At 40.9% G+C, this 25752-nt stretch overlaps 1 protein-coding gene across 7 annotated transcripts in view; it reads right to left on the bottom strand.

The window, feature by feature from the left end:
- The window catches only part of LOC134351758 (plasma membrane calcium-transporting ATPase 1-like), a 128755-nt gene that overhangs the window by 55136 nt on the left and 47867 nt on the right, over positions 1-25752 (bottom strand). For all 7 annotated transcript variants that reach the window (XM_063058376.1, XM_063058381.1, XM_063058382.1 and 4 more), the window contains exons 3-5: positions 13003-13200; positions 6093-6350; positions 3328-3453 (exon numbers count right to left, since the gene is read on the bottom strand). In XM_063058376.1, coding sequence (XP_062914446.1) covers positions 3328-3453; positions 6093-6350; positions 13003-13200 — 582 coding nt within the window. The remainder of the gene's footprint in view (positions 1-3327; positions 3454-6092; positions 6351-13002; positions 13201-25752) is intronic.

The raw sequence follows: 25752 nt of genomic DNA, 5'->3' as shown, positions 1-25752 counted from the left end.
CAGAAAATATGCAAAATATCCAAAAGATCTCCCCCATCAACCCTAGAACTATCTGCGTTCTTTCTTACATCATGTAGCAGCTAACAGTACACTGTTTACTTTACATTTGTAACCTTGAAGCCTATGGTAAAATCCCAATTTTTCAGGGAATTTTGAAAAATTATCTCCATTTCATTGCTCAGTTTGCCTCCATTGTGTAGATTGGAGCTCGAGATGGCCACTTTTCCAGTAATTAACATTTCTTTTCTAGTATTCACGCTCATCTTTATCCTATCCTCCAAACGGAAGTGAAGCATGAAACAATTTAAATACCTTCAGTTTTCCCTTCTCTACAGTAAAACTGCATTAATGCTTTAATTGTTGCTGTCTGTAAGTAGTTCATATGTTCACCCCGCAACCATGTGAGTTTCCTCTGGATTCCTCCCACATTCTGAAGACAAAGGGGTTAGAGTTTGTAATCTCTGGGCATGCTATGTTGGTGCTGGAAGTACAGCAACAGATGCAGGCTGCCCTCAGCACAATCCTCACTGATTTGACACAAATGATGCATTTCACTATATGTTTTGATGTACAAGTGACCAATAAAGCTAATCTTTATCTTTAATTCATGCTTGGTCAATCTGCTTTATTTCTGAAGATAACATCACACTACATACAAGTCTTTTATTAAATATACTACAAAACTGAAGTATTGTTTTTTCAACTAGTCTTTAATCTTCTCCAGTTCATTTTTACTCTGGCTGTGGTGATCCCACTCTGCTGCCACCTGGCATTACAAATTCTTGGAACAGTTGCTTCACCATGAAGAATTTTTGCCAACAATATGCAGCAATGTTAAATACTCAAGGAGGGCAAGCGGCAGAGGATCAAGTTACTAATTTGCATTGTATTCCTCCACAAACAAGTGTTGCATTGGTTAACAGGTGGGATAAGACCCAGAGGAAGATGGGAGAAAGATAACTAAAATAGGAAACTAACTGGAGGAACTGTAGTTGCGCTGAAAAGGAATATTAAAATGAGCGAGGAACTGCTTGATAAAGAGGCACCTTTCTAGAAGAGCCATAGAAGCACTAAAATACTAAGTACTGCAGCTTTAAAGCAACTGATTATGTTTAGTGAATAGATACTGATATGTATCCAATGAGAACATTCCACTATATTCTGAAATCATTCCAAAAGCACTCATGTTGGACCCCAGTTTTTCCCCAAACAGTTTGAATCTGTTTTTGCTATTCTGCACATTTTCACCTCCAACTGTTATCCAAATTGCCAAATGCTCTTTCCCTGAATTCAGCTTGACTGAAACACTTGGTCATTCAGTGTACTTTCAATTAGATACACTTGGAAGACATGTTCATTTATAAAGAATATTCTAACATATTTCCATACTACCCTGTTAAATTAACACTGTACAAACCAGTCCTTCCACCCCAACTGGCCCATACTGACCAAATTGCTCGTAAACTAATCCCTTTAGCCCATGTTTGACTCTTATCCCTATAAACCTTCTCAACCTTATGATTGCTCCCACCCCAATAGAATACAGTATGTGACGAAAGAGGGTTACAAAAGTACACATAGACTAAGATGTTAACTGTCCTGTGCAAGCACCAATGGGATCAACAGTTGATCTGCCACCTGTCTTCAGGAGAGAGAGATAAGTAAGACAATGGCGCAGCATCTGGAAATGTTAATGAAGAGACCAGAGAGTTTAATGGAAGGAGACATCAGTCTGAGTATTGTCAAGACCAGCTCCTTTTGAACCCTGAACTGTTTGAAGTGTGATGGACAGGCGATACCCCAGCAGGGGGAGAAAAAGGGGCAGGTTCGCTAAGACACCACACACATGACACCACGAGGAAACGAGACCCTGGAAGCAGTGCGCCCCCACAAGTCGGTGGGAGTTTTGGAGGTCTGGTCGCGCAACCAGCCATAGACGCACAGGGTGGAAAGATACGGTCGGTGGGAACCTGGTGTGTGTCCGCCCTTGCCTGGGTGCTGGGTTCGCCGCTGAAGAATGATCGTGTCTGGAACGGAGGGGTCACAGTCGGTGACCTCAGAAGACATTACAAAGGGCTCACCCGAAAGCTGACTGCGATGAATATCGAAGGTCTGTTTGGAATCTGATTTGAATATTCATTCGTTCTCTCTCTCCCCCCACCCCCGCCCCCAACGGCACAACAGTGATTACTGTGAACTGAACTGAACTCAATTGAACTGAACTTTGCGTCACTTGAAACTGGTCATTTACCCCTAGACGGCGATAGAGCTTGATTGATCCTATTGTCCTAGTTCTGTGTACATGTGTGTTTATCATTGCTGAACTGTTGCATTTATTATCCTTTTGATTAGAGTACTGTGTTGCTTATTTCTTTAATAAAACTTTCTTAGTTCCAGTAATCCAGACTCCAACTGAGTGGTCCATTTCTGCTGGTTTGGCAACCCAGTTACAGGGTACGTAACAAGTAAAAGCAGCATTATCCAGACAAAGTAGACACTAATCTGGAGTAAAAGACAAAATGTTGGAAGATCTCAGTAGGTTATGCTGATTTGTAGAGTCAGGAGGTGCATCAATATTTCAGGCCAAGATGCTGCCTTGTTCTGATGTAGGGACTGGACCCAAAATGCTGACTATCCATCCACCTCAACAGCTGCTATCTGATCCATCGAATTTCTCCAGCAACTTGTTAATTCGTTCTGGATTATGCAGCACACATCCAACAAGGAAGGTGCTAAATAATCAAATATGTCAGTTAATCACGAATTAGCTCATCAATCTCTTGGTCTAGTTCTCCTTGGGACATGTTGTTCCCTCAATTACTAGGAAGTCAAGAGATAACTTTTACTGCAATTTGCCCAGGTGCTATCCAACCAAAATCGTGTCAAAAAGAAGCTTTATAAATTGTTTCTGAATTATATGTCAGATTGGGCAATAGATTGGCTAGTTCTAATTCCCTGCTACCATGTTAAAGGTCAAAATGCCACAGTAGCACAGCAGTTAACACGATGCTACTAAAGCTTAGAATGTTTCTGAGTTCATTTCTGGTGTTGTTCTATAAGGTGTTTCTGAACTTCATTCCTGTAGAATGTATGGGTTTTCCTTGGGTACTCTTTTTCCTCCCACAGTTCAAAGACGTACAATGTAGGTTAATTGGTCAATATAATTTGTCCCATTAATAGGTTAAGGTTAATCGGGTTTGTCAGAGGTTGTTGGGGTGCCGCGGTTCAAAGGGCTTTAAGGACCTACTACACACTGTTATTGCTGAAATACAAAATTAAAATTAACATTTCCCATCCTTCCATTAGCAGAATGATACGTCTTCTTACCAGATAATAGCAGTGGATCTCTGGCTAGGTTTTTCTTCACATGGTCAGACTCTCCAGTAAGTGAGCTTTCATCAATCTTCAGATCATTTCCATGAATAAGTACACCATCAGCAGGTAGGAGATCACCTGAAATGCAGTAAACCAAAATTTATAGTTGGTCTCTTAAACAGTTCTCAAGGCTAATTCAGCCTCTGTTAAAATAGTTAAATGTTTCCCCATTCTCCAAGACATAGCAAGTTGTTACCCTGTAGACAATATTGGAGTTTAAAACATTAAGCTTTCAAGACATTTTCCTTGTCCAAAAATCAAAAAAGCTGCAACATTAGAAGGGAGATCAGGAAGAGACTATTGTAGTCATAGTTATACAGCAGAGCCCAACTTGTCCATGCTAACCAAGTTGTCTACTAGAACCAGTCCCATTTCCTCTCATTTGGCCCAAAATCCTCTGAACCTTTCCTATCCATACCCCATCAAGATGTCTTTAAGAATGATTACCATAGTAATCATTATACAAGTTCATTCATCATGTGTCACAGATGCAGAGAGGTTATGAAGACTGAGTGCATTTTTTGAACACAATATTCACAAGTGAGGTGTTTAAGAGTTCAGGCCAACAAAGCAAATAGTTCATACTTTAAGAACCTAAAGTGATCAGATTTCATTTGGAAATGTTTGCTTTTCCAAGTTGAGTTTTTACTGTAGTTTTTCCTGAACTGTCCATGAACACTACCTCACTATTTTGTTCTTTTTCTGGACTGCTTAACTATTTTATATACTTATTGTAATTTGTAATATTTTATGTTGCACTGGACTGCTGCCACAAACCAACAAATTTCATGACACGTCACTGGCAATAAATCTGATTCTAATGAGGCAGTTGACCACATTGATGAGGATTAAATTCATCCTCCTCTTTCTAAGCATTAACACTGCTATCCAAAATAAACCATTTTCATCACACAATGTACGAGAACCGTAACGACTGCAAAGCTAGTATTGTCCATTCAGCCCACCTTATTTGCAGCCGCTACTAGCCACCAGACAAACCCGTACAATGGGCTCATCTATTTGTATAAATATATTAACACCAACCTAGTGCACAATTATGCTGCAGTTGTTAATATGGCACCTTATTTAATGCAGCCAGGAAATTCCCATGCACCACATTCACTTTGTTCCTTTTTCTCGTATTATTTGTTACATCCTCAAACCCAAGTCAATTTATCAAACATTTCCATTTCATAAAATCATAACTCTGATTACCTGTTTTCTAAATATCCTATTTATCTTTTTAATGCTTGTGCAATTGGCATACAATTTCCAGTTTTGTCTTTCTTTCAACAGTAGCGACACATCTGCGACTAATTTCCTGACTCCTCTTTTGTACCCTAGGTTGCAGACCAAGCATTTAGCTCCCAGCATTTGGCTAGCACTTTACTTTTTTGATGATAGATAGTTTTAAGTTGTGTCTCTCAATCCCTTGTTATTGTTTTTTTAAAAAAACACTGACATGTCAGAATGCCAGTAATGCTTCCAATAACGCAAACAACAGGAATTCTGCAGATGCTGGAAATTCAAGCAACACACATCAATGAACCGAACACACATCAAAGTTGCTGGTGAACGCAGCAGGCCAGGCAGCATCTCTAGGAAGAGATACAGTCGACGTTTCAGGCCGAGACCCTTCATCATTACTGCTTTACTGCACCAGAGATCACGAACTGGGCTTTATCAGTCGCAGTAATAAAGAGTTTTTATGTTCTCCGTGACTGTGGGTTTCCTTCAGGTGCTCCGGTTACCTCCCACATTCCAAACACTTATGGGTTAGTGTTACGTTGCGAGCATGCTATGTTAATAGTGAAAGCATGGTGACACACGTGGGCTGCCCCCAGCACACTGTGTTGGTCATTGACGCAAATTATACACATTTTACTGTGTGCTTTGATGTATGTGTGACAAATAAAGCTAATAGTTAATCTTTAAAATTTTTATCCATGTAGGATGATTTAAAGAAAAATTAAAGTCTGTCACATGCCTCGTGGCCCATCAGGCCAGTGCTTTTGCCGGTTTCCGTGGAGTGAAGCCCCCCCCCCCCCCCGGATAGGACGCCAGTCTATCGCGAGATTAACGCCCAGCATTTTTGTCCGTACCCATTCTCAGCTGGGTAGACTGAAGCATTGTGTGGTTAAACAGATGGTGCAATCCGGGTCATATTACGATCGAGGAACGTGTTTGTAGACCAGATATTGAACTTTTTGCTGTTGGACTTCAGCCATATTCCACCGAGATACAACACTGGGCGGCACGGGAGGTCATTCCTGCCTCTGGCCATCGAACTTGCAGCTCCTCCCATGGAGGGTCAGACACCCTAAGCCAATAGGCTGGTCCTGGACTTATTTTCCATCTGGCATAGTTTGTATTTTGTTGTTTGATTGTTTGTGGTTTTTGTATTGCTATATTTATGCTCTATTCTTGGTTGGTGTGGCTGTAACGAAACCCAATTTCCCTCGGGATCAACAAAGTATATCTATCTATCTATTTTAAGTGCTGCCCCGGCTGAGGCTCAAACCCACGACCTTCAGATCGCTAGTCCAACACCCTAACCACTTGGCCACTCGCCACACACACTTGCTATATTTGTGGAAAGTGACAAAGACCCATAAAATGAGTACACCACTTCTAGTAAGTATAGCGTTTCTCCCCCCTCAATTTAAACACATTTACTGAAGGGTTTCCATCAATAGTCAGGTACAAAATTTACTTACCATATTTAACTTGAGCAATGTCACCAACCACCAACTCTGCCACAGGTATCTGGATAACTTGGCCACCTCTTATCACTGTGAATTTCTGCTCCTGTTCTATTCGGTTTTGTAGACCTCTAAATTGTTTTTCCTTACTCCAGTCATTGAACGCTGTGACCAATACCACACAAATAACAGAAACAAGAATAGCAACTCCTTCAATCCAACCGGTCTCTGCTTCACTTTCATCTTCATGGCTTTCTGTAATTTTACCACAAGCTGCAGAAAGAACCGAAGAGAGAACATAAGGAATAGCACAGATTACACAAGGGATAGGAGGAAGGCAAACTTTACAATCATGAATGGAATCATTTAATTGTTGACTGTATTTTCACCATAAACTTGAAACTGACAGTTTAACAACACTAGAGCAAGGCAGAACACATAACAAAATATTAAGTGTTTTTGGTAACCAAAATTAATGTGTCTGAGAGAGGACTAATTAATATGGAACTTGAGTGTTCCAAGAATATTTTCCGAATGGAGAATTTCCTAAAAGGCACTACAGCACAAATTTTTTGGTGCACTTATTAACCATTTAATTTGAACTATCATTTTATGCCCAGTTTGCTCAAGCAAATAAAAAATTGCAAGCAGTCATTTGTAGCTGAAATATATAATTAATGAAGAACATCATGCTCGCAAGATCAGTGAAATAATCAAATAAAGAGAAGTCATCGAATTACTGAGGACACCGTACCCTAAGTGTGGATACGAATCATTAAATTCACAAACAATTGCAAATATAAGCAATATTGAGGCATTTTTGAAAAATGGGGAGGACTTTGGGGTTCTCATATTTAACTGTCATTCATTCTCTGGGGCACTTCTCTGTTTTCGTGGATATTTTGTGAAGAAAAAGCATTTCAGGATGTATATTGCATACATTCCTCTGACATTAAATTAAATCCTTGAAATTGAAAATTTGCTCTTATAAAACCATCTGCTTCTGGGAGAACATTATGAAATTTCTTCAAACTGGGTGGAATTATCTTCAATGTTTTCTTTTAGTTGTTTGAATATCCTCTTTTAGATCCAAATAGTGAATACAATGATAGATTGCCTATATTTATCACCAGAAAGACAACTATATTAGAACTTTGCACTGGCTCTTGGCCCCAGGTGATGACAGGTCATTGACAATTTTCACCATGGTGCAACAATTAGCCACTCAATTTTAAACACGAAATCTTTGTAGGGTACTGACAGTCACAGTGCAAACAATTTCTTTCAAGTACGTTAGGACCATGTATCCTTTTGCACTAATTTATCTTAAGCACATGCAGATAGTGCAAATGTTAATCAAATGTCGAAACATTACATTTATTACATTTCCAGAGAATTTACAAGCACATTTGTAGACCAAATAACCAGACATCTCCATCTTCAAGAGGTCTTTTAAGTAACTCAGTTTCACAGGTAGCTAGGGACAATCACAACTATATTGGTGCTATCATTGCTCATATCCTGTGAATCAATATAAACAACACTGCTTGGTTGGTCTGCAAATATGCTTGAGAATGACTTGGAGGTGTAATGAGTTAAGAGTCATTTTAACAGCTATTTTATTATTGCCTAGTGATTAGCATTTGCAATACTGCCAAGTATTGGTTCCTAAAGGTTGCTATAGCCTAGGGAGGTAGTGCAGATAAGCTTCCACCATTAAATGCTCCCAATGGCATGCATCTCAAATAGCCTCTGACAACCAAGTCAGCTTCTAGCCTTCACGTGTGGCTAAGCTACTAAATCTGGCGGAACCATTTCTACTGACAGGAAAAAGGGCAAAGGAGAGTTACTGGTGTCTTCAGCCACTTCAGACAAATGGGGCTCATCAGCTGTGATTGGCAGCTCATCCAGAAGGAAAACTGATCTCAAACCTCCGCTGCCTTGCGGCTATAACGATTCATGAGGAAAGCTTTGAGAGTAAACCCTAACGGAAAAATTCTGAGCTAAAGTCCCTAAGGCAGTCCTACATTGAGTTCAATGCTGACTGCCAACTCATGTGACACTGTTGGTGAAACAATACATCTCTGACGTACCTTTGGATTCATCGGCTGCATTGAGAGTGGGAGACTGCTGCATGGGAATATACTTACTCTCCATTTTGTACTACCCTGGCTTGCATATCATGGGATACAACATCTATGGTTGGCCCTGACCAATGGAGGGCACCAACTACCAAGTAATTCTCCCCTGGTCCTACTTGGAAGCTTTTCGACTTGACCTTTCTCCTAAAATGAATAGATTATATAAGTCTAGGAGTAAGATTCCACACTCAAACGTTTGAACTGGCTGGACATTTGGCACAACTTTTCCCTGTTAGATAATGACTCGAGAGAACATCAACTTGAAAGTAATCTGCAAATTCACTTCGCAAATTTATCATAAATCAGTAAATTGAACTCATTTAATAGATACTATATTGATCACAAGGAAATTATTATCAAAGAGGCATTACAAGTGCACAGATATACAAATATTAGAAGAGAAGAAAGAATTTAAAAAAAGTTACCTCAAAGAGTCTAACAAAAGGGATCCTCACTTCCCTGGCTGCAGGTTGACTCATTATAGAGTCTAATGGCCAATGGCAAGAATAACCTCATATAGTGCCATTTGGAGCAGCACAGTGGTCTTAATCCATTACTAAAAGTGCTCCTCTGTTCAGCCAAGGAGGCAAGCAAAGGGTGAGAAGCTTTGCCTAGAATTGCCAGGATTTTCCTTTTGGCCCTTTTTTCTTTAAAAGCACAGTCTCCAGTTTGACACCTATAACAGAGCTAGCCTTTCTAAACAGTTTATTGAGCCTATTGGCATCACCCGTATTGATGCCATTGCCTCAGCACACCACCACATAGAAGGTTGAACTGGCAACAACAGACTGGTTCTACCAGTAGAACTTGCGAAGGAAAGGCCTGCATACTCTAAAGTACCTCAGTCTCCTCAGGAAGTAGAGGTGATTCTTAAACACAGCCTCTGTGTTGGTGTTCCATTGTCATCCAGGTGCACCCCCACATCCACACCCTCACCATTAATAGTAACAGGGAGCAGAGCAGGCTGTCTTCCTAAGTTGTATCACCATCTCCTTTGTCTTACTGATGTTGAGCTGCAGATGAATCAGCTTGCATTATTTGACAAAGTCCTCCATCAGGGCCCTGTATTCATCCCCCCACCCCCCCCCCCCAACATCCTCCCTTTACACACCCAACTATTGCCGAGTCATTAGAGAATTTCTGCAGATGACACAACTTAGTGTTGTATCTAAAGTCCGAGGTATACATGGTAAATAGGGAGGGAGGCAATACAGTCCCCTGTGGGGTCCCAGTACTGCTTATAACCATGTCTGACACACAGCTGTGAAGCCACACAAACTGGTCTGCCAGGCAGGTAGCCCATTATCCAGGATAAAATGGAAGTGCTGACCTGCATTGAATGGAGCTTTTACCCAGCAATAAGGGCTCTATGGTATTAAAGGCATTTGAGAAATCAAAAAACATAAGACCGTAAGACCACAAAACACAGGAACAGAATTAGGACATTTGGCTCAACGAGTCTGCTCCACTATTCAATCATGGCTGATCTTTTTTTCCTCTCCTCAGCCCCACTCCCTGGCCTTCTCCTCGTAACTTTTGATGCCGCATCCAATCAAGAACCCATCAAGCTCTGCCTTAAATACACCCAATGACCTGGCCTCCGCCTCCACAGCCAGATTCACCATCCTCTGGCTACAGAAATTTCTATGCTCCTTAGTTTTAAATGGATGCCCTGCTATCCTAAGACTGTGCCCTCTTGTCCTAGACTCCCCCGCCATGGGAAACATCCTTTTCACATTTACTCTATCTAGGCCTTTCAACATTCAAAAGGTTTCATTGAGATCCCCCTCATCCTTCTAAATGAGAGCGAGTACAGAGTCAGAGCTATAAAAAGTTCCTTGTATAATAACCCTTTCATTTCTTGAATCCTTGTGAACTTCTTTTGAACCCTCTCCAATGCCAGCACATCTTTTCTTAGAAACTGTTCACAATTATCAAGGTGAGGCCTCATCAGTGCTTTATAAAGCCTCAGCATCCCACTCCTGCTCTTATATTCTGGACCTCTTGAAATAAATGCTACCATTGCATTTGCCCTTCTCACCACCAACTCAACCAGCAAGTTAACCTTTAGGGTGCTCTGCACAAGGACTCCCAAGTCCCTCTGCATCTCAGATTTTTGGATTTTCTCCCCATTTAGAAAACAGTCTGCACATTTATTTCTACTACCAAAGTGCATGACCATGCATTTCCAATATTGTATTTCATTTGCCACTTTCTTGCCCATTCTCCTAATCTGTCCAAGTCCTTTTGCAGCCTACCTGCATCCTCAACACTACCTGCCCCTCCATCAATCTGCAAACTTGGCAACAAAGCCATCTATTCCATCATCTAAATCATTGATATACACTATAAAAAGCAGTCCCAACACTAACTCCTGCAGAATACCACTAGTCACTGGCAGCCAACCAGAAAAGAATCCTTGCATTCCTACTCACTGCCACTTAACAATCAGCCAATGCTCTAACCATGCCAGTAACTTTCCTGCAATACCATGGACTCTTAACTTGGTAAGCAGCCTTACGTGTGGCACCTTGTCAAAGGCCTTCTGAACATTCACATAGACAAAATCCACTGCGTCCCCTTTATCTATCCTACTTGTCATCTCCTCAAAGAATTCCAATAGGTCCATCAGGCAAGATTTTCCCTTAAGGAAACCATGCTGACTTTATCTTGCGTCACCAAGTACCCCATAACCTCACCCTTAACAATTGACTCCAACATCTTCCCAACCACTGACTGAGGTCAGGCTAACTGGTTTATAATTTCCTTTCTGCTGCCTTTTCCTTTCTTGAAGAGTGGAGTGACATTTGCAATTTTCCAGTCCTTGGGCACCATGCCGGAGTCCAATAATTTATAAAAGATCATTACTTTCACAATCTCTATTGTTACCTCTTTCAGAACCAAAGGGTACAGTTCATCTGGTCTAGGTGACTTTTGCACCCGTAGGTTTTTCAACTTTTTGAGCATCTTCTCCCTTGGAATAATAAATGGACTCACTTCTCTTCCCTCACACGCTTCAACATCTGGCATACTGCTAGTGTCTTCCACAGTGAAGACTGATGTAAAATACTCATTTAGTTCATCTGCTATCTCCTTGCCCCCCATTATTATTTCTCTGGCCTCATTTTCCAGCTGTCCTATATCTCTTTTTTATATTTTTTTAAATTATACTTAAAAAAGCTTTTACCATCCACTTTGATATTGTTTGCTAGCTTGCCTTCACATTTCATCTTTTCCCTCCTAATGATTCTTTTGGTTGCTTTCTATAGGTTTTTAAAAACTTCCCAATCCTCCATCTTCCAGCTAATTTTTGCTTTGTTGCATGCCCTCTTTTGCTTTTACTACATTAGCTTTGACTTCCCTTGTCAGCCACTGTTGTACTATTTTACCACTTGAATATTTCTTCATGTCTGGAACACATCTAACCTGCACCTTCCTCATTTTTCCTAGAAACTCATGCCACTGCGGCTCTGCTGTCATCCCTGCCAGCAGCTCCTTCCAATTTACCTTGGCCAACTCCTCTCTCATACCACTAATTTCCTTAACCTCCCTGAAATACTGCTATGTCACACTTTACTTTTTCACTATCAAATTTCAAGTAGAACTCAATCATATTGTGATCACTGCCTTCTAAAGGTTCTTTTAATTGAAGCTCCCTAATCACCTGTGGTTCATTACATAACAGCCAATCCAGTGTAGCTGATCCCCTAGTAGACTCAATGAGAAACTGCTCTAAAAACTGTCCATAGGCATTCAACAAACTGATTCGCTTGAGATCCATTACCAACCTGATTTTCCCAATCAAACTGCATGTTGATTTCTACCATGACTATCATAACATTGCCCTTTTTTAACATGCCTTTTCTATTTCCCGTAGTAATCTGTGGTCCGCATCCCAGCTGCTGTTGGGAGGCCTGTATATAACAGACACCAGGGCCCTTTTACCCTTGTAGTTTCTTAACTCAACCCACAAGGATTCAAAATCTTCTGACCCTATGTTACATCCTTCTATTGATTTGATGCCATTCTTTACCAACAAAGCCATGCCACCCCTCTGCCTACCTTCCTACTCCTCTGCTAAAACATGCAACCTTGGACATTCAGCTCCCAACTATAACCATCCTTTGGCCACGCTTCAGTGATGGCCACTATGTCATACCTGACAATCTGTAATAGTGCAACAAGATCACCCACCTATTTCTTATACTCTGTGCATTGAGATATAACACTAAGTACTGTATTTGCTACCCTTTTAGATGCTGCATCTCTAGTGCACTGATACTCATCCTACTGGCTGCAATTTTTGTCCTAACATCTGCCTGCCCTTCCTGACAGTCTGACTGCATGCTATCCTCACAGTGCTTATCCAAATGGGAGTAGGCTCCTTTCAGCAGGTAGATGACAGCATCGTTCACTCCAATATGATCCTGGTAGGTTAATAGCTGTAATAATGCTGAATAATTTACCAAAATCCATTTCCAACTTGCTGTGCTTGAGAATAAGTGATACAGCTTCAAGTTAATGCTAGCACTGGAGCATCCAGTACAACTGTTAGGAACAGTTACCTGATTTGATTCAGTTCTAATTATCTGTTTCTCAAGTTTTTGAATTGAGCACATGTACTCAACATACACAAGGATTTTGAAGCCATTTTGCTCAGTCAGTAATACAATTTTTTTCTGGATCACAATCTTGGGATAAAAGTTTTTAGAGATTTCATATCTATTAATTTAGTGGCAATGTTTTAGCTACAAGTTGTTAAAACTGAAATATTTAATACTTGCCTGCATTTTTCCCTCCAGGGGGTTTATAGAAAGAAAGGCCTAGTGATATTATGGCTGCAATTTCTAAAATAATTAACGTGACATCTTGTAGAGCTTCCCATACTAGCTGAAGAAAAGTTTTTGCTTTTTTAGGCGGTATAGAATTTTCCCCAAAAGCTTGATGCCGCCTGCTGAGATCTACAGGATCGCCAGATAACCCTGTGGAAAGATAAAGACAAAATTCAGTGCTGTTTCATACATCCACCTGGAGCAAGCAATGGTAACAAGTAACCAGTAAAATGAAAATTGGAAAGGTGCAATTCTGATCTGAAAGACAACTGCAGACCGGAACAAATATCCAATGTGGCAACAGAAGACCAAGTTTAATGGGCAAGTGCTAGAAAACAGTAATTGATATAAATAGGTACTTGATCAGCACGGCCATGTCTTTTCCATGTTGTGTGACATGATCTATATATTACAAATCTTTGTACAATTCTCCTGTTTTACGCTCATCATTGCAATTCAAAAATAAGCACAATTATATGATTGACAATCAAGTAGGAAAGTAAACATTGTACTGACCTCATGTCATCTAAGAAATAACCTGCAAGAGGAAACTGAGATCAAAATATTTTACAATTCCATTTATCAAATTTTGGAGACGCATAAAGTTAGGGACCAGCTCTGTACAAGTATAAGATAACTACTGGTGGACAAAGCTTCTCCTGCAGTAGGTTACAGTGAAACAAATTTTCACGAAGACAACATCCAAATCTCTGGTTTACCTGTCTACTTTGGATGAAAAACAATTAATCTGCCCATTGTAAATAATTTATTGGCCAACTATTTTGTTCACCAGAAAAATGTTATTTCAGGATTGTGGATATGCTGAAGCCAAGATGCTCTGATAGCAGCTCGCTAATTTCAACGGCTGCTTCAGGGAACACCACATCAAGCAAATCGAAGACTTTCAAAGCAAATTTATTATCAAAGAATGCATATCACCATACACTACCCTGAGATTTGTTTTTGTGTAAGTATTCACAGTACAAAGAAATACAATAATCAATGAAAAACTACACAAAGACTAAAAAAACCAATGTAAAAGACAATCTATGGAAAAAGAAAAAATATACATACACTAAACACATACACACACAGAAAGAAATACTGAAGTAAATAAATAAATGAAACTGAGAACATGCTTTGTAGAGTCCTTGAAAGTGAGTTCAAGCTTGTGGAATCAGTTTAGAAGCCTGATGGTTTTACTGTAAAAATTGTTCCTAAATCTGGTAGCATGGGACTTGAGGCTCAGCTACCAGGTAATGCCACCACTATGCCTCCTGTGGGATGAGGCTTCTTTAAATAGATGTAAAGCTATTTTTAAACAAGTGAACTTTCTATATTGGCATGCAGTGGGATTCTCCACATTGCAGCCAAGCCCCTCAGTCTTCATTCCACAGAACTTCTTGGAGAACAGCAAATGGCAAACCAGGATGACAATTATGGAGAAGGGAAGAGAAAGGAATGACATTTCAATGGAAGCGTGCAATGAAGTTGACCAATGGTATCAGGTGTAACTATATTAGCCGACTTGTCAGCAATTTCACAGGATCACTAATGCAGAAGAGTTAGTAGTATATTTTTGTCAATATTAACTAAGTATTTTGAACAGTTTTCCTATGCAAACCAACTTAGAGCACAGTATTGTTGAAAAGCACCTTGTCTTGTCAAGTTTTAGGTTTTGGAAAGCTAATCTACAAAAATAAAATTAGGCTAATTCAATTGAACAACAGTGAATTTATGATTATTGCACCTCAAATCTGTCAAAAAATACAAATTCATTGTTGAGATTCTAAAATTCTACTAGTTTCAGTGAACTCTGGTGCTTTCAATGGATGTTAATTTTGTTAAAATCAACAATACTAGCAGTTTCCACATCTAATACATTAATTGTTCTATTGTACAAGAACCCTCTTAGCAAAACTCAAATCATAGAATCAAAGAACGTTTACAGTACAAGGGGCAGCCATTCAGCTCTTCACATCACACTAACTCTCTACCACAACTATCTCACGGCCCCTTTTCCATCGCCTTACAAATTTAATGCACCATTTACTCAATTCCCTTTAGAAGGACAAAATGAAACCACACCTGCAACAATACATTCTACATTCCTATTATATGTTGCATTTAAGGCATTTAATGGCATTTATCCTCTTGTACATATTGTACCCGCAAATGATGCCTTCACTAAGAAAATAAATCTCAAGTTAGTGGATATACTTCCTTCATACCACCCTTCAGCTCCTCGATATAAACAACTCCAGCGTTCTTGGCCCATCAGATTTTGGAATAGTCCATGAACACATTAAAATTACTTTGTTGTTCCTCTTTTGCACCAACTTTTATTGTAACTTGCAGTAATTTTATTGCCCTGTACTGTTGCCATGAAACAAATCTTTACTATATCACTGATTTTGTCTCTGTTGATAGAGCCATTGGGCAGGTGGGGGTCATCAGCCTTGGACTGTAGTTCACCCAGGAAAACTGATTTTAAACTTCCGCTGCCTTGCGGCCATACCCACCCATAAGAAAGGCTTCAGGAGTAAACCCCAAGGAAGAGCAGGAGTCCCTAAGGCAGTTTGATGCTGTTTATAACTTCACTCTGGCAACCTGTTGCGACACTGGTGCCAAACTGTATCAGTGTTTGCCCTTCCCTTGGACTACATTAGTGACGTGGAGAGGGGGATCCTGCTGCATGGCCTACAGCCAGTTCTTCAAATCTTCCCACCCAGGCTTGCGCCCTGGAGAGGACACCGTCCACCAGAGGCGCAAACCCATGATCCCCTGGGATCGACAGCTGCCTACTGATAGAACCAAAATTATGCAGTTCGGAGGATAGGTGAATGACCTGAAACTTATTTCTTTCCACAGATGCTGCTTGACTGCCTGAATTCTTCCCAAAATTGTTTCTATTCCAGAATCAAGTACAGCTTATAAACCATTTTCTCCATCCTCCCTGCCACTTTTAATGAATTGTGTATTATACACCCAATCCTTTTGCTCCTGTATCTCTTAACCATTTACAGCCTCTTTAACGAAACTGTATCAACCTAATTCTTGTGTTAAACTTTCATGTGCCACATTTCAGTAATTCTATGAGTTAATTATTCCAGTTTTGTCTCATCTGCACATTTAGTGATGGTGACTTTCAAATATATCTAGTTTATAAAAGTAAATAAAGCAAAAAAACTTCAGGAACCCCACTAATTGCCTGAAAATTTATGTTTCTCTATTGCTACCTTAGGCAAATTCACATCCACCATTTCAATAGCCCTCTTATAACATGTTGTTTGCAGATACATTTTGCATATCAACTTATAATCAGAGTAATACAGCACACAGTAATAAAGCCATTCATCCCAAGTTATCCAGACCAACCAGTTACCCAATTTACCCATAACCCTCTTAACCCTTTCTATCCATGTATTTACCCAAATGTCTTTCAAATGTTTTATTTTACAGTACCTGCACCGACCACTTCCTCTGACAGCTCATTCCATATACAGTATGCACCACCCTGTGCGAAGAAATTGTCCCTCAGATTCCTTTGAAATCTTTCGCCTCTCACATTAAACCCATACCTTCTAGTTTTTAGTTCCCCTTCCCTGGGGAAAGAACTCTGCTCATTCTATCTATACCCCTCGGTTTTCCACACCTTCATAAGGTCACCCCTCAGTCTTCTACACTCCAATGAGTCACAAAAAGTGTAAGATGCACATCAGTAGAAACTTAGAGGTCCTGATTTTCAGAAGGCGTGTGTCCACATACACCGTATATATCACATTAACTCTAATTCCATTGCTCAAAAAAATCAAAGTCATTAAACATAATTTGCCCTTAATTCCATGCTGACTTGCCTTAGACAATTCATTTTCCTCCAAGTGACTTAATCCTCTTCTAGATCAACATTTCCTTTAGCTTGTAGCAATATGTTGATATTACCTGGACTATTAATGCTGGATTTATTCAGTCCCCTTTTTTTGAACAAGGGAATAACATTCAAAGTCAACTATCATAGCATGTGTAACCAGAAAGGGTGGATTCTAGTTAATTGTGGTGCATTGGTTAATCCAGGGCAGCCACTTATTTGGGATAACTCTTAAAGAAGAAAATCTAAATCAAGAAAATAGCCAGATTTCCTTCATTTATCTGGGGCTCTATGCCGCTTAATAGGGGTAAGAGACAGCTGCCGAACAATTTCGAACCGGCATCACTCGCATGAACTTATGTGGCCGTTAAACACTACACTTAGAGAAAATAGTTCTCAAAATTGTGTCAGTTGAGTGGGTGTTCAAAAAGCAGTGATTTTTGTCACTGATAGTTGGTGAGAAATAAGCAGCAAGATAATCTTGAAGGTATCGACAATCATCTCAAATGGTATCATGAAAATGAAGATCTGGAGGAAGCAATAGCATTGTATGAAAGCAGTCCATTATCTGCATTAGGTGACTGTACTAATTTTTTCAATCGCAGTCAATCAAAAGAACATAGCAGAGTGTTGGTTGTCTGTGGCATCCATGGAGTTTTTAAAATGGAAAAACCATTGCACTGGGACAGTTCCACTCTTTCAAGCTCAAGACTGGGTTCAGTGGTACGAGTAGTCATCACAAACTGGGGACTTCCTTGGTTGCAATAGATTACATGACTTCTGTGCCTCATCACGTCATTCGATCTCCACGAAGCATTGCAGAACTAGCTGTTGAATCCCACTGTTGATCTCATCTGTCCAGTCTGCTGGAGCTGACTTCACACGCTAGGACAGGCACATCCCGACTTCAGCGGGGTACGAGGCCCGTCAGCTACCCTCACTGAGTTTAGCTTAACTGTCAAAGCGGTGTACTGGGGTATGGCTGATGTCCCATGCAACAGGTGAGAGGAGAGTGCACAGTACGGACCAAGGTGAGTGAGCTGCCCCAGTATGGACATAAGCCCCTTCAGAGGTGCTACCCCTCCCTGGACACTGGATAAATTCCTCCACTGATAACTAGTAGGAACTAATACACTGTTTTATAGTACAGTAGTAGCACTGGTAATGCTCTAATATGCCCTGCATTTCATTTAAATATATAATTTGTTGCTCAGTTAAACAACAGTGTCTTTTTTTTAAAAACCTTTTTAACTACTTACACAAAACTTTGATCAGTTGGGGCAGCCACTTAATTGGACCAAAATGTACTGATCCTGATCAGTCCTAATTAACAGCAATCCACAGTACTACCTTGAGAGGAAACAAACAATTTTACAAAACCAAACTATACATAGACTGACAAAAACCAAAGTGCAGAAGACAAAATGTGCAAATACTGAGAACAAATTGTAAAGAGAGTCCTTGAAAGCGAGTCTGTAGGCTTTAGAATCAGTTTAGCATCGTGGCAAGTGAAGTTATCCACACTAGTTCAGGAATCTGATGGTTGTAGGGTAATAACTGTTCCTGAACCTGGTGGTGTGGAACCCAAGGTAGTAGCAAGAAGACAGCAAAGTCAAGTTCAGGAGTTCCCGATCCTTTTTATGCCATGGACTCCTATCATTAACCGAGGGGTCCGTGGATCCCAGGTTGGGAACCCCTGATCTAGATGGTGGGCATCTTTAATAATCCTTGCTACTTTCTTACGGCAGCACTCCATTTAAGTGTGCTCAATGGTGAGGAGAACTTCACCTGCGATGGATTCTGTGCCCACCAGTTTCTGTGGCTCTCTTAACTCAAAAACCCTGGCCAGAGCTGTCCCCCTTGATAGCCACCTGACTTCAGTGTGTAAGAGAAGGCATTTGTGCTCTGCATCCATTTCCTCGCAAAGCTGCTCAAACAGACGTGAGTTAAGGGCTTTTGTTTTGTTGTGATTGATAACTTCAACAACGTCACTCAATACGCTGTAAGATCAGGTGACATTTTTCGGCTAGTCAGCATTTCCCTGTGTATGACACAGTGTGTAGACTGGCATTTAGGAGCAACCTCTTTGACTACGCAGGTAGTGAAACCAGACAGCCATCCAGTCGTAGCTGCAGCCCCGGCTGTGCATATTCCAACATAGAATAACCAGTCCAGTTTGCCTGACATGTAGTAAATCTGTATGTCCAATTTATATGCCAATCGAGCAAAAATTGTCAGCGCTATTCATTTAATGAAGTAGGATATTGGCAAAGATTTTCTCCTTGGCAGACTGTTAAAGTCGTTTAACATTTTTAATGAAGTCCCCTCTAACCTCTTCCCTTCGGCCCACCTCCTTGCCAATTCCCTCTGGTATCCCTTCCTCTTCCCTTTATCCCATGGTCCACTGTCCTCTCCTATCAGAGTCTTTCTTCAGCTCTTTACCTCTTCCACACCAGCTTCTCTTCATCCCTTCTCCCACTCAGTTTCCCTTTGACCTGGTTTCACCAGTCACCTACTAGACTACTCCTCCACACCCCACTTTCTTATTCTGACCTCTTCTCCATTTACTATCCCGATAAAGGGTGTCCACATGACTGTTTATTCCCCTCCATAGATGTTGCCTGAGTTCCTCCGCCTTTTTTTAATTTATTGAGATACAGTGTGGAACAGGACCTTCTGGCCCTTTGAACCCAGCAACCCCTCATTTAACCCCAACGTAATCACAGGACACCGGGGGGGGGGGGAAACCACATGGTCATGGGGAGAACGTACAGCGGGACTGTGTTGCGCTAGATTTCCAGCATCTGTAGAATCTCTTATGTTTATGTTAGTCTTTTGGTAGAAGCCCTCATAATTAGAAGCTTTTAACAAGACTTTGCTAGGTTGATGGTGAGAAGGTCTCTCAGTCAGATCCTTCACTTGGCCCCACTGCATGTTGTCTTTGAAACAGTGCTGGGAATGAGACTGGTATGTACTCTTTACAGGAAGTGCATCTGCTCAAGGTTTCATCTTGAAGAGATGCACACTGCAACAAATGTTAACTAATGAAAGATCAGTTCAGTGAAAGGCACACTTTCGTGCACTGGACTTTGCCCTTAAAGTGTAAGGAGCTGTCCACAACCAAAATGTTATATAAGCTGCCAGTGAGAGGTGGATGCAGGTTTATTTTCAGTAGTTAAAAGTTTAGATAAGTACATGGATGGGAAAGGTACAGAGGACTATGGTCCAGATGCAGGTTGATGGCACTAGGCAGAATAAGAGATGGGCCAAAGGGCCTTTTTTAATGTCATGATGCTCCATACCTCTATGGAGGTCTAATACTGGGTGCTGAAGAATAAACTAAAGGCTACAAGCTAACCCAAATTTTCTATTTCTCAAATAGGATATTAAAACTAAAAATTATTATAGAAGATAGCATGCTTGACATCAAGGAAAAACTCTAAATCAGGGTCAGGGACTTAACAAAGATAATAAAAGCAGAATACAAATTACAAATAAAATAACGGCCCAGAAGTTTATATTCCTAGGACAAGATGATTCCCAGATTCAGCTTTAAAAGAAAATAGGGCATAATTGCAGATGTTTCCTTGTACTGGAACATTGCATGTCACTGCTATTTAAAGAGAGGGAGAAGGAAAGAACAGGAAATTATAGACCAGATGGCCTAACATCTTTTTCTGAGAAGTTAGTTTATAATTAACACAAAAGTGATATACTGCAAATGGTGGAAACCTGGGGGGGGGGGGAAATACAATGTTATAAATACTCCACAATGCAGGCAGCACCTGTGGAAAGGTGCAACTACATTTCAGGTTGATGACCTTTCAAATTACAGATGATGGACACCTTTCGACTTTTCAGTTGATGCATGCCAGCATGGTTTTGTAAAACATGACAAAGCCCAACAAAATGAAGCACTAATGGAAGCAGTGGCTGATATTTACAAGGACATTGAAAATGTATTTGATAAGATTACTCATAAAAGGTTACAGGTGTCCCCCGCTTTTCGAACGTTCGCTTTACGAAACCTCACTGTTACGAAAGACCTACATTAGTTACCCGTTTTCACTAACAGAAGGTGTTTTCACTGTTACGACAAAAAGCAGTGCACGCCCCGAGCAGCCGCTCTCCCCCGGATTCGGAACGGCATTCTAGCCGGCATTGCTTAAACACATGCCTGTGAGCAGCTGTTAGCAAGATGAGTTCTAAGGTATTGGAAAAGCCTGAAAGAGCTCATAAGGGTGTTATACTCGGCGTAAAACTAGACTTAATTAAGTGTTTCGATCATGGTGAGCGAAGTAAGGTCAAAGCGAGTTTGGCTTGTGGAAGTTGACGAAGCTGATGTTGAAGAGGTTCTGGCATCCCATGACCAAGAACTGATAGATGAAGAGCTGATGCAATTGCAAGAGGAAAGGATAACAATCAAAACCGAATGCAGTAGCGAAAGTGAAGTTGTCCAGGAACTGAACGTGAGGCAACTACGTGAGACTTTCACTGCAATGATAAAGCACGACTTTAATTTTGAAAGGGTACATCGGTTTAGGGCATATTTGCAGGATGGTTTGAGTGCTTACAAAGGACTGTATGATAGAAAAATGCGCAAGGCTAAGCAGTCAAGCATACTGTCGTTTTTCAAGCCTTCTACATCAACCACAGCAGACGACGGACCTCGACCTTCGACATCGAGGTAGGCAGACATAGGAGAAGATGGCCTGCCTGCCCTCATGGAAACAGACGACGATGAGATGACACCCCAGTGTTCTACCACCCCAACCCCCAGGCCACAGATAGAAACCGATCTGCGGAGAATGCAGCAGTAGTCGGGAGGCATCCAGCACATCTTTAAAAAAGACGAAATAAACAAGCTAATTAATTAGGTGCCGGGTGGCACCTAATTAATTAACACATCAAAGTTGTTGGTGAACGCAGCAGGCCAGGCAGCATCTATAGGAAGAGGTACAGTCGACGTTTCGGGTCCTGATGAAGGGTCTCGGCCCGAAACGACTGTACCTCTTCCTATAGATGCTGCCTGGTCTGCTGCATTCACCAGCAACTTTGATGTGTTGCTTGAATCTCCAGCATCTGCAGAATTCCTCATGTTTACCTAATTAATTAGCTTGTTTGTTTCAGCTTTTTTCTTAAAGATGTGCTGGGTGCGTCCCAGCTACCGCTGTACCCCTGTACCCCTGCATGCTTCGCAGATTGGTATGGGGTCGCTGCCCGGAGGGTGGCAGCCACTGCACCACCCCAATCTCCGATGACTCAGCCTAACACACCATCATCAGTGTGCTCGGCGCTGACTTCCCGATTCCCGTGATTCTACATTGTACATACACTATTTCTACTTTATATCGGCTGTGTATTTTTATGTGTTATTTGGTATGATTTGGCAGCTTCACAGCTTAAAGGTTACTGGAGAGCGCTTGCGCCATGTTTTTGCCGACAGCGCTTGCGTGAGATTTTTGCTACCGAGAACAATGCAGCAGTGTTGTGGAAAAGTATTTCTACTTTATATAGGCTATGTAGTCATCATTCCTGCTTTTACTATATGTTAACAACAGGAATTCTGCAGATGCTGGAAATTCAAGCAACACCACATAAAAGTTGCTGGTGAATGCAGCAGGCCAGGCAGCATCTCTAGGAAGAGGTGCAGTCGACGTTTCAGGCCGAGACCCTTCGTCAGGACTAACTGAAGGAAGAGTGAGTAAGGGATTTGAAAGTTGGAGGGAGATCCAAAATGATAGGAGAAGACGGGGGGGGGGGGCACTATCATTTTGGATCTCCTGCTCCAACTTTCAAATCCCTTACTCACTCTTCCTTCAGTTAGTCCTGACGAAGGGTCTCGGCCTGTAACGTCGACTGCACCTCTTCCTAGAGATGCTGCCTGGCCTGCTGTGTTCACCAGCAACTTTTATGTGTTGTTTACTATGTTACTGTTTTTAGGTTCTGTGTTATTTAGCATGATTTAGTAGGTTATTTTTGGGTCTGCGAATGCTCACAAATTTTCCCCATATAAATAAATGGTAATTGCTTCTTCACTTTACGGCATTCCGGCTTACGAACCATTTCATAGGAACGCTCTACCTTCGGATGGCGGGGGAAACCTGTATTGAAATTGAGGCTAGTCACATTAAAAAATTATTGACCACATTAGTAGAGATAACAAAAGGTATTCATTGTTAAGATCCATTTAATGATGCACATTTAATGATGACACAGGTGAGGGAAGAGACTGATGCCAAATTTTAAAAACACAAGGGATTCTGCAGATGCTGGAACACCGATTTCTCCTGGTAATTTTTTTCCCCTTTTCCCACCTTCCCCTTTTTCATTCTCACTTGGCTCTTACCCGCTTCTCACCTGCCTATCAGCTCCACCTCATGCCCCTCCTGCCCTCTCTCCAATGACTCACTATGCTCGTCTATCAGATTCCTTCTTCAGCCCTTTACCTTTCCCACCCATCTGGCTTCACCTATCACCTTCTAGTTTGTCCTCCATCCATTCCCATCATTTTATTCTGGTGTCTTACCCTTTCCCTTCCAGTGCTGGTGAAGAGTCTCAACTTGAGACATTGAATTTAAAAAAAAATTTTCATAGATGCTGCCTGACCTTCTGAGTTCTTCCAACATTGTGTTGCTGCTCCAAATTTGCTCTCGACAAAGATGGCAACACAGGCAGTATACATGAAATCTTTAAGATCCAAGGATATCAGTGGGTTATTTGAACAAAACTATACAAATAGAGGAATTAAGAGCCATTCAACTTTCAATCTAGAAGAATCTAAATAGCAAAAACACCCAATTCAGTAGATGCCCAAGGAACAAGTTCTATAGTTGTATCGCGGAGAGCATTCTGACAGGCTGTATCACTGTTTGGTATGGAGGGGCTACTGCACAGGACCGAAAGAAGCTGCAGAAAGTTGTAAATCTAGTCAGCTCCATCTTGGGTACTAGCCTACAAAGTACCCAGGTCATCTTCAAGAAGCGGTGTCTCAGAAAGGCAGCGTCCATTATTAAGGACCTCCAGCACCCAGGGCATGCCCTTTTCTCACTGTTACCATCAGGTAGGAGGTACAGAAGCCTGAAGGCACACACTCAACGATTCAGGTACAGTTTCTTCCCCTCTGCCATCCGATTCCTAAATGGACATTGAATGTTTGGACACTACCTCATTTTTTTAAAGAAATATACAGTATTTGTTTTTGCACATTAAAAAAAATCTATTTAATAAACAATTGATTTACTTGTTTATTATTTTTATTTTATTTATTATTTTTTCTCTCTGCTAGATTATGTATTGCATTCAACAACTGCTGATAAGTTAACAAATTTCACGTCACATGGCGGTGAAAATAAACCTGATTCTGAGATGATTCAAACATAAAATAAAGCCAAGTCTTTTCACCTTAGGGTCTAGGAAAAAAAGTCAGTTTAGTACTGCTGTACAACACAAATGGATTGCTCACAAAATGAGCAACAAACCCATACTTACACAAATTCACATTGCATAGTTTTAACTGAATGTTACTTGGTCACTGAATAGATGTGCTCTCCAAAATGGGAAATGGAGGCACTCTCTGCAAGGGCAACTTTCAGCTTCTGGTTTCTGCCACTTAATCCTCTATCCTATGCTGATCTGTCTGTGGCTTCTGCCCAGTTCCAAAGTCCAATGCAAGTTTGAGGAACACTTCTCATCTTTTATACGAGCACATTTCTGCTTTTGGTTCTCCATATTGAATTTTGTTTCAGGTAGATGGGTTGGGCATTTCTAGCATTTTCTTTTGGGTTCAGTAAATGTTCTGACCCGTATTTCACTGCTTCACATGTCCTTTCGTTTTCTTTCTAACTACCTTCTTCATTAATCTGTTAACACAGCTCCATAAACATTAGAACCACCTCAGCAACGTTACTGACCTCACTTGAGGTATTTCACATGCCCTATCCATCCCACCCCAATCCTATCGCAACTGAGTTGTTTTCTCACAATTCTGAAGGATCTTCAGCCTGAAATATTAACTCCTTTTCTACCACTGCTGCCTGACCTGCTGAACGTTTTCAGCATTGTGTTTAATTTCAGATTACCAGCAACTACTATTTATGGATTTTCAACTCAGCATGTACATATTTGCCATCATTGAGGGCAAAGAAAAGGTGATCTGTATTGTTACTGGTTTACTATTATCACTTATATCAAGATAGTGAAAAGCTTGACTTGCATGCTGTTCAAGCAGATAAGATCATTACCCAGTGCAGAGAGGTAAAACAAGGTGAAACAATAACAGAATGTGGAATAAGGTGTAACAGCTGCAGAGAAAGTGCAGTGCAGGTAAACAATAAAGTGCAAGATCATAACGACAAAGAATGTGAGGTTAAGAGTCAATCTTATTGAACAAGAGGTCCATTCAAGAGTATGATAACAGCAGGAAAGAAGCTGATGCTATGTGCTTTTAAGTTTTTGCACCTTCTGCCTGATGGGAAGGGGAGAAGAATATCAAGAATAGTAAGGTCAGTGATTGTGCGAGGCAGCAGGAAGTATAGACAGAGTACATGGTTCCTGTGATGTCCTGAGCTGTGTTCACAAACCTCTGCAGTTTCTTGTGATCATGTGCAGAGCAGTTGCCAAACCAAGCTAGAAGGAACCCAGTTAGGATGCTTTCTTTGGTGCATTGATAAAAATTGGTAAGGGCAGCCATGCCGAATTGTTTTAGCCTCTTGAGAAAGTAGAGGCATTGATGAACTTTGATGTGATATCTACGTGATTAGACCAGAACAAGGATGTTCACTCCTAGAAGCTTGTAGCTCTTAACCTCAACACTGTTGATGAAAATAAGAGCA

The sequence above is a fragment of the Mobula hypostoma genome, chromosome 9 (genome assembly GCF_963921235.1).
Source record: "Mobula hypostoma chromosome 9, sMobHyp1.1, whole genome shotgun sequence".
NCBI classification, from domain to species: Eukaryota; Metazoa; Chordata; class Chondrichthyes; order Myliobatiformes; family Myliobatidae; genus Mobula; species Mobula hypostoma.
The sequence above is the reverse complement of the archived record's forward strand: the minus strand, read 5'-3'. Positions and strand labels throughout refer to the sequence as shown.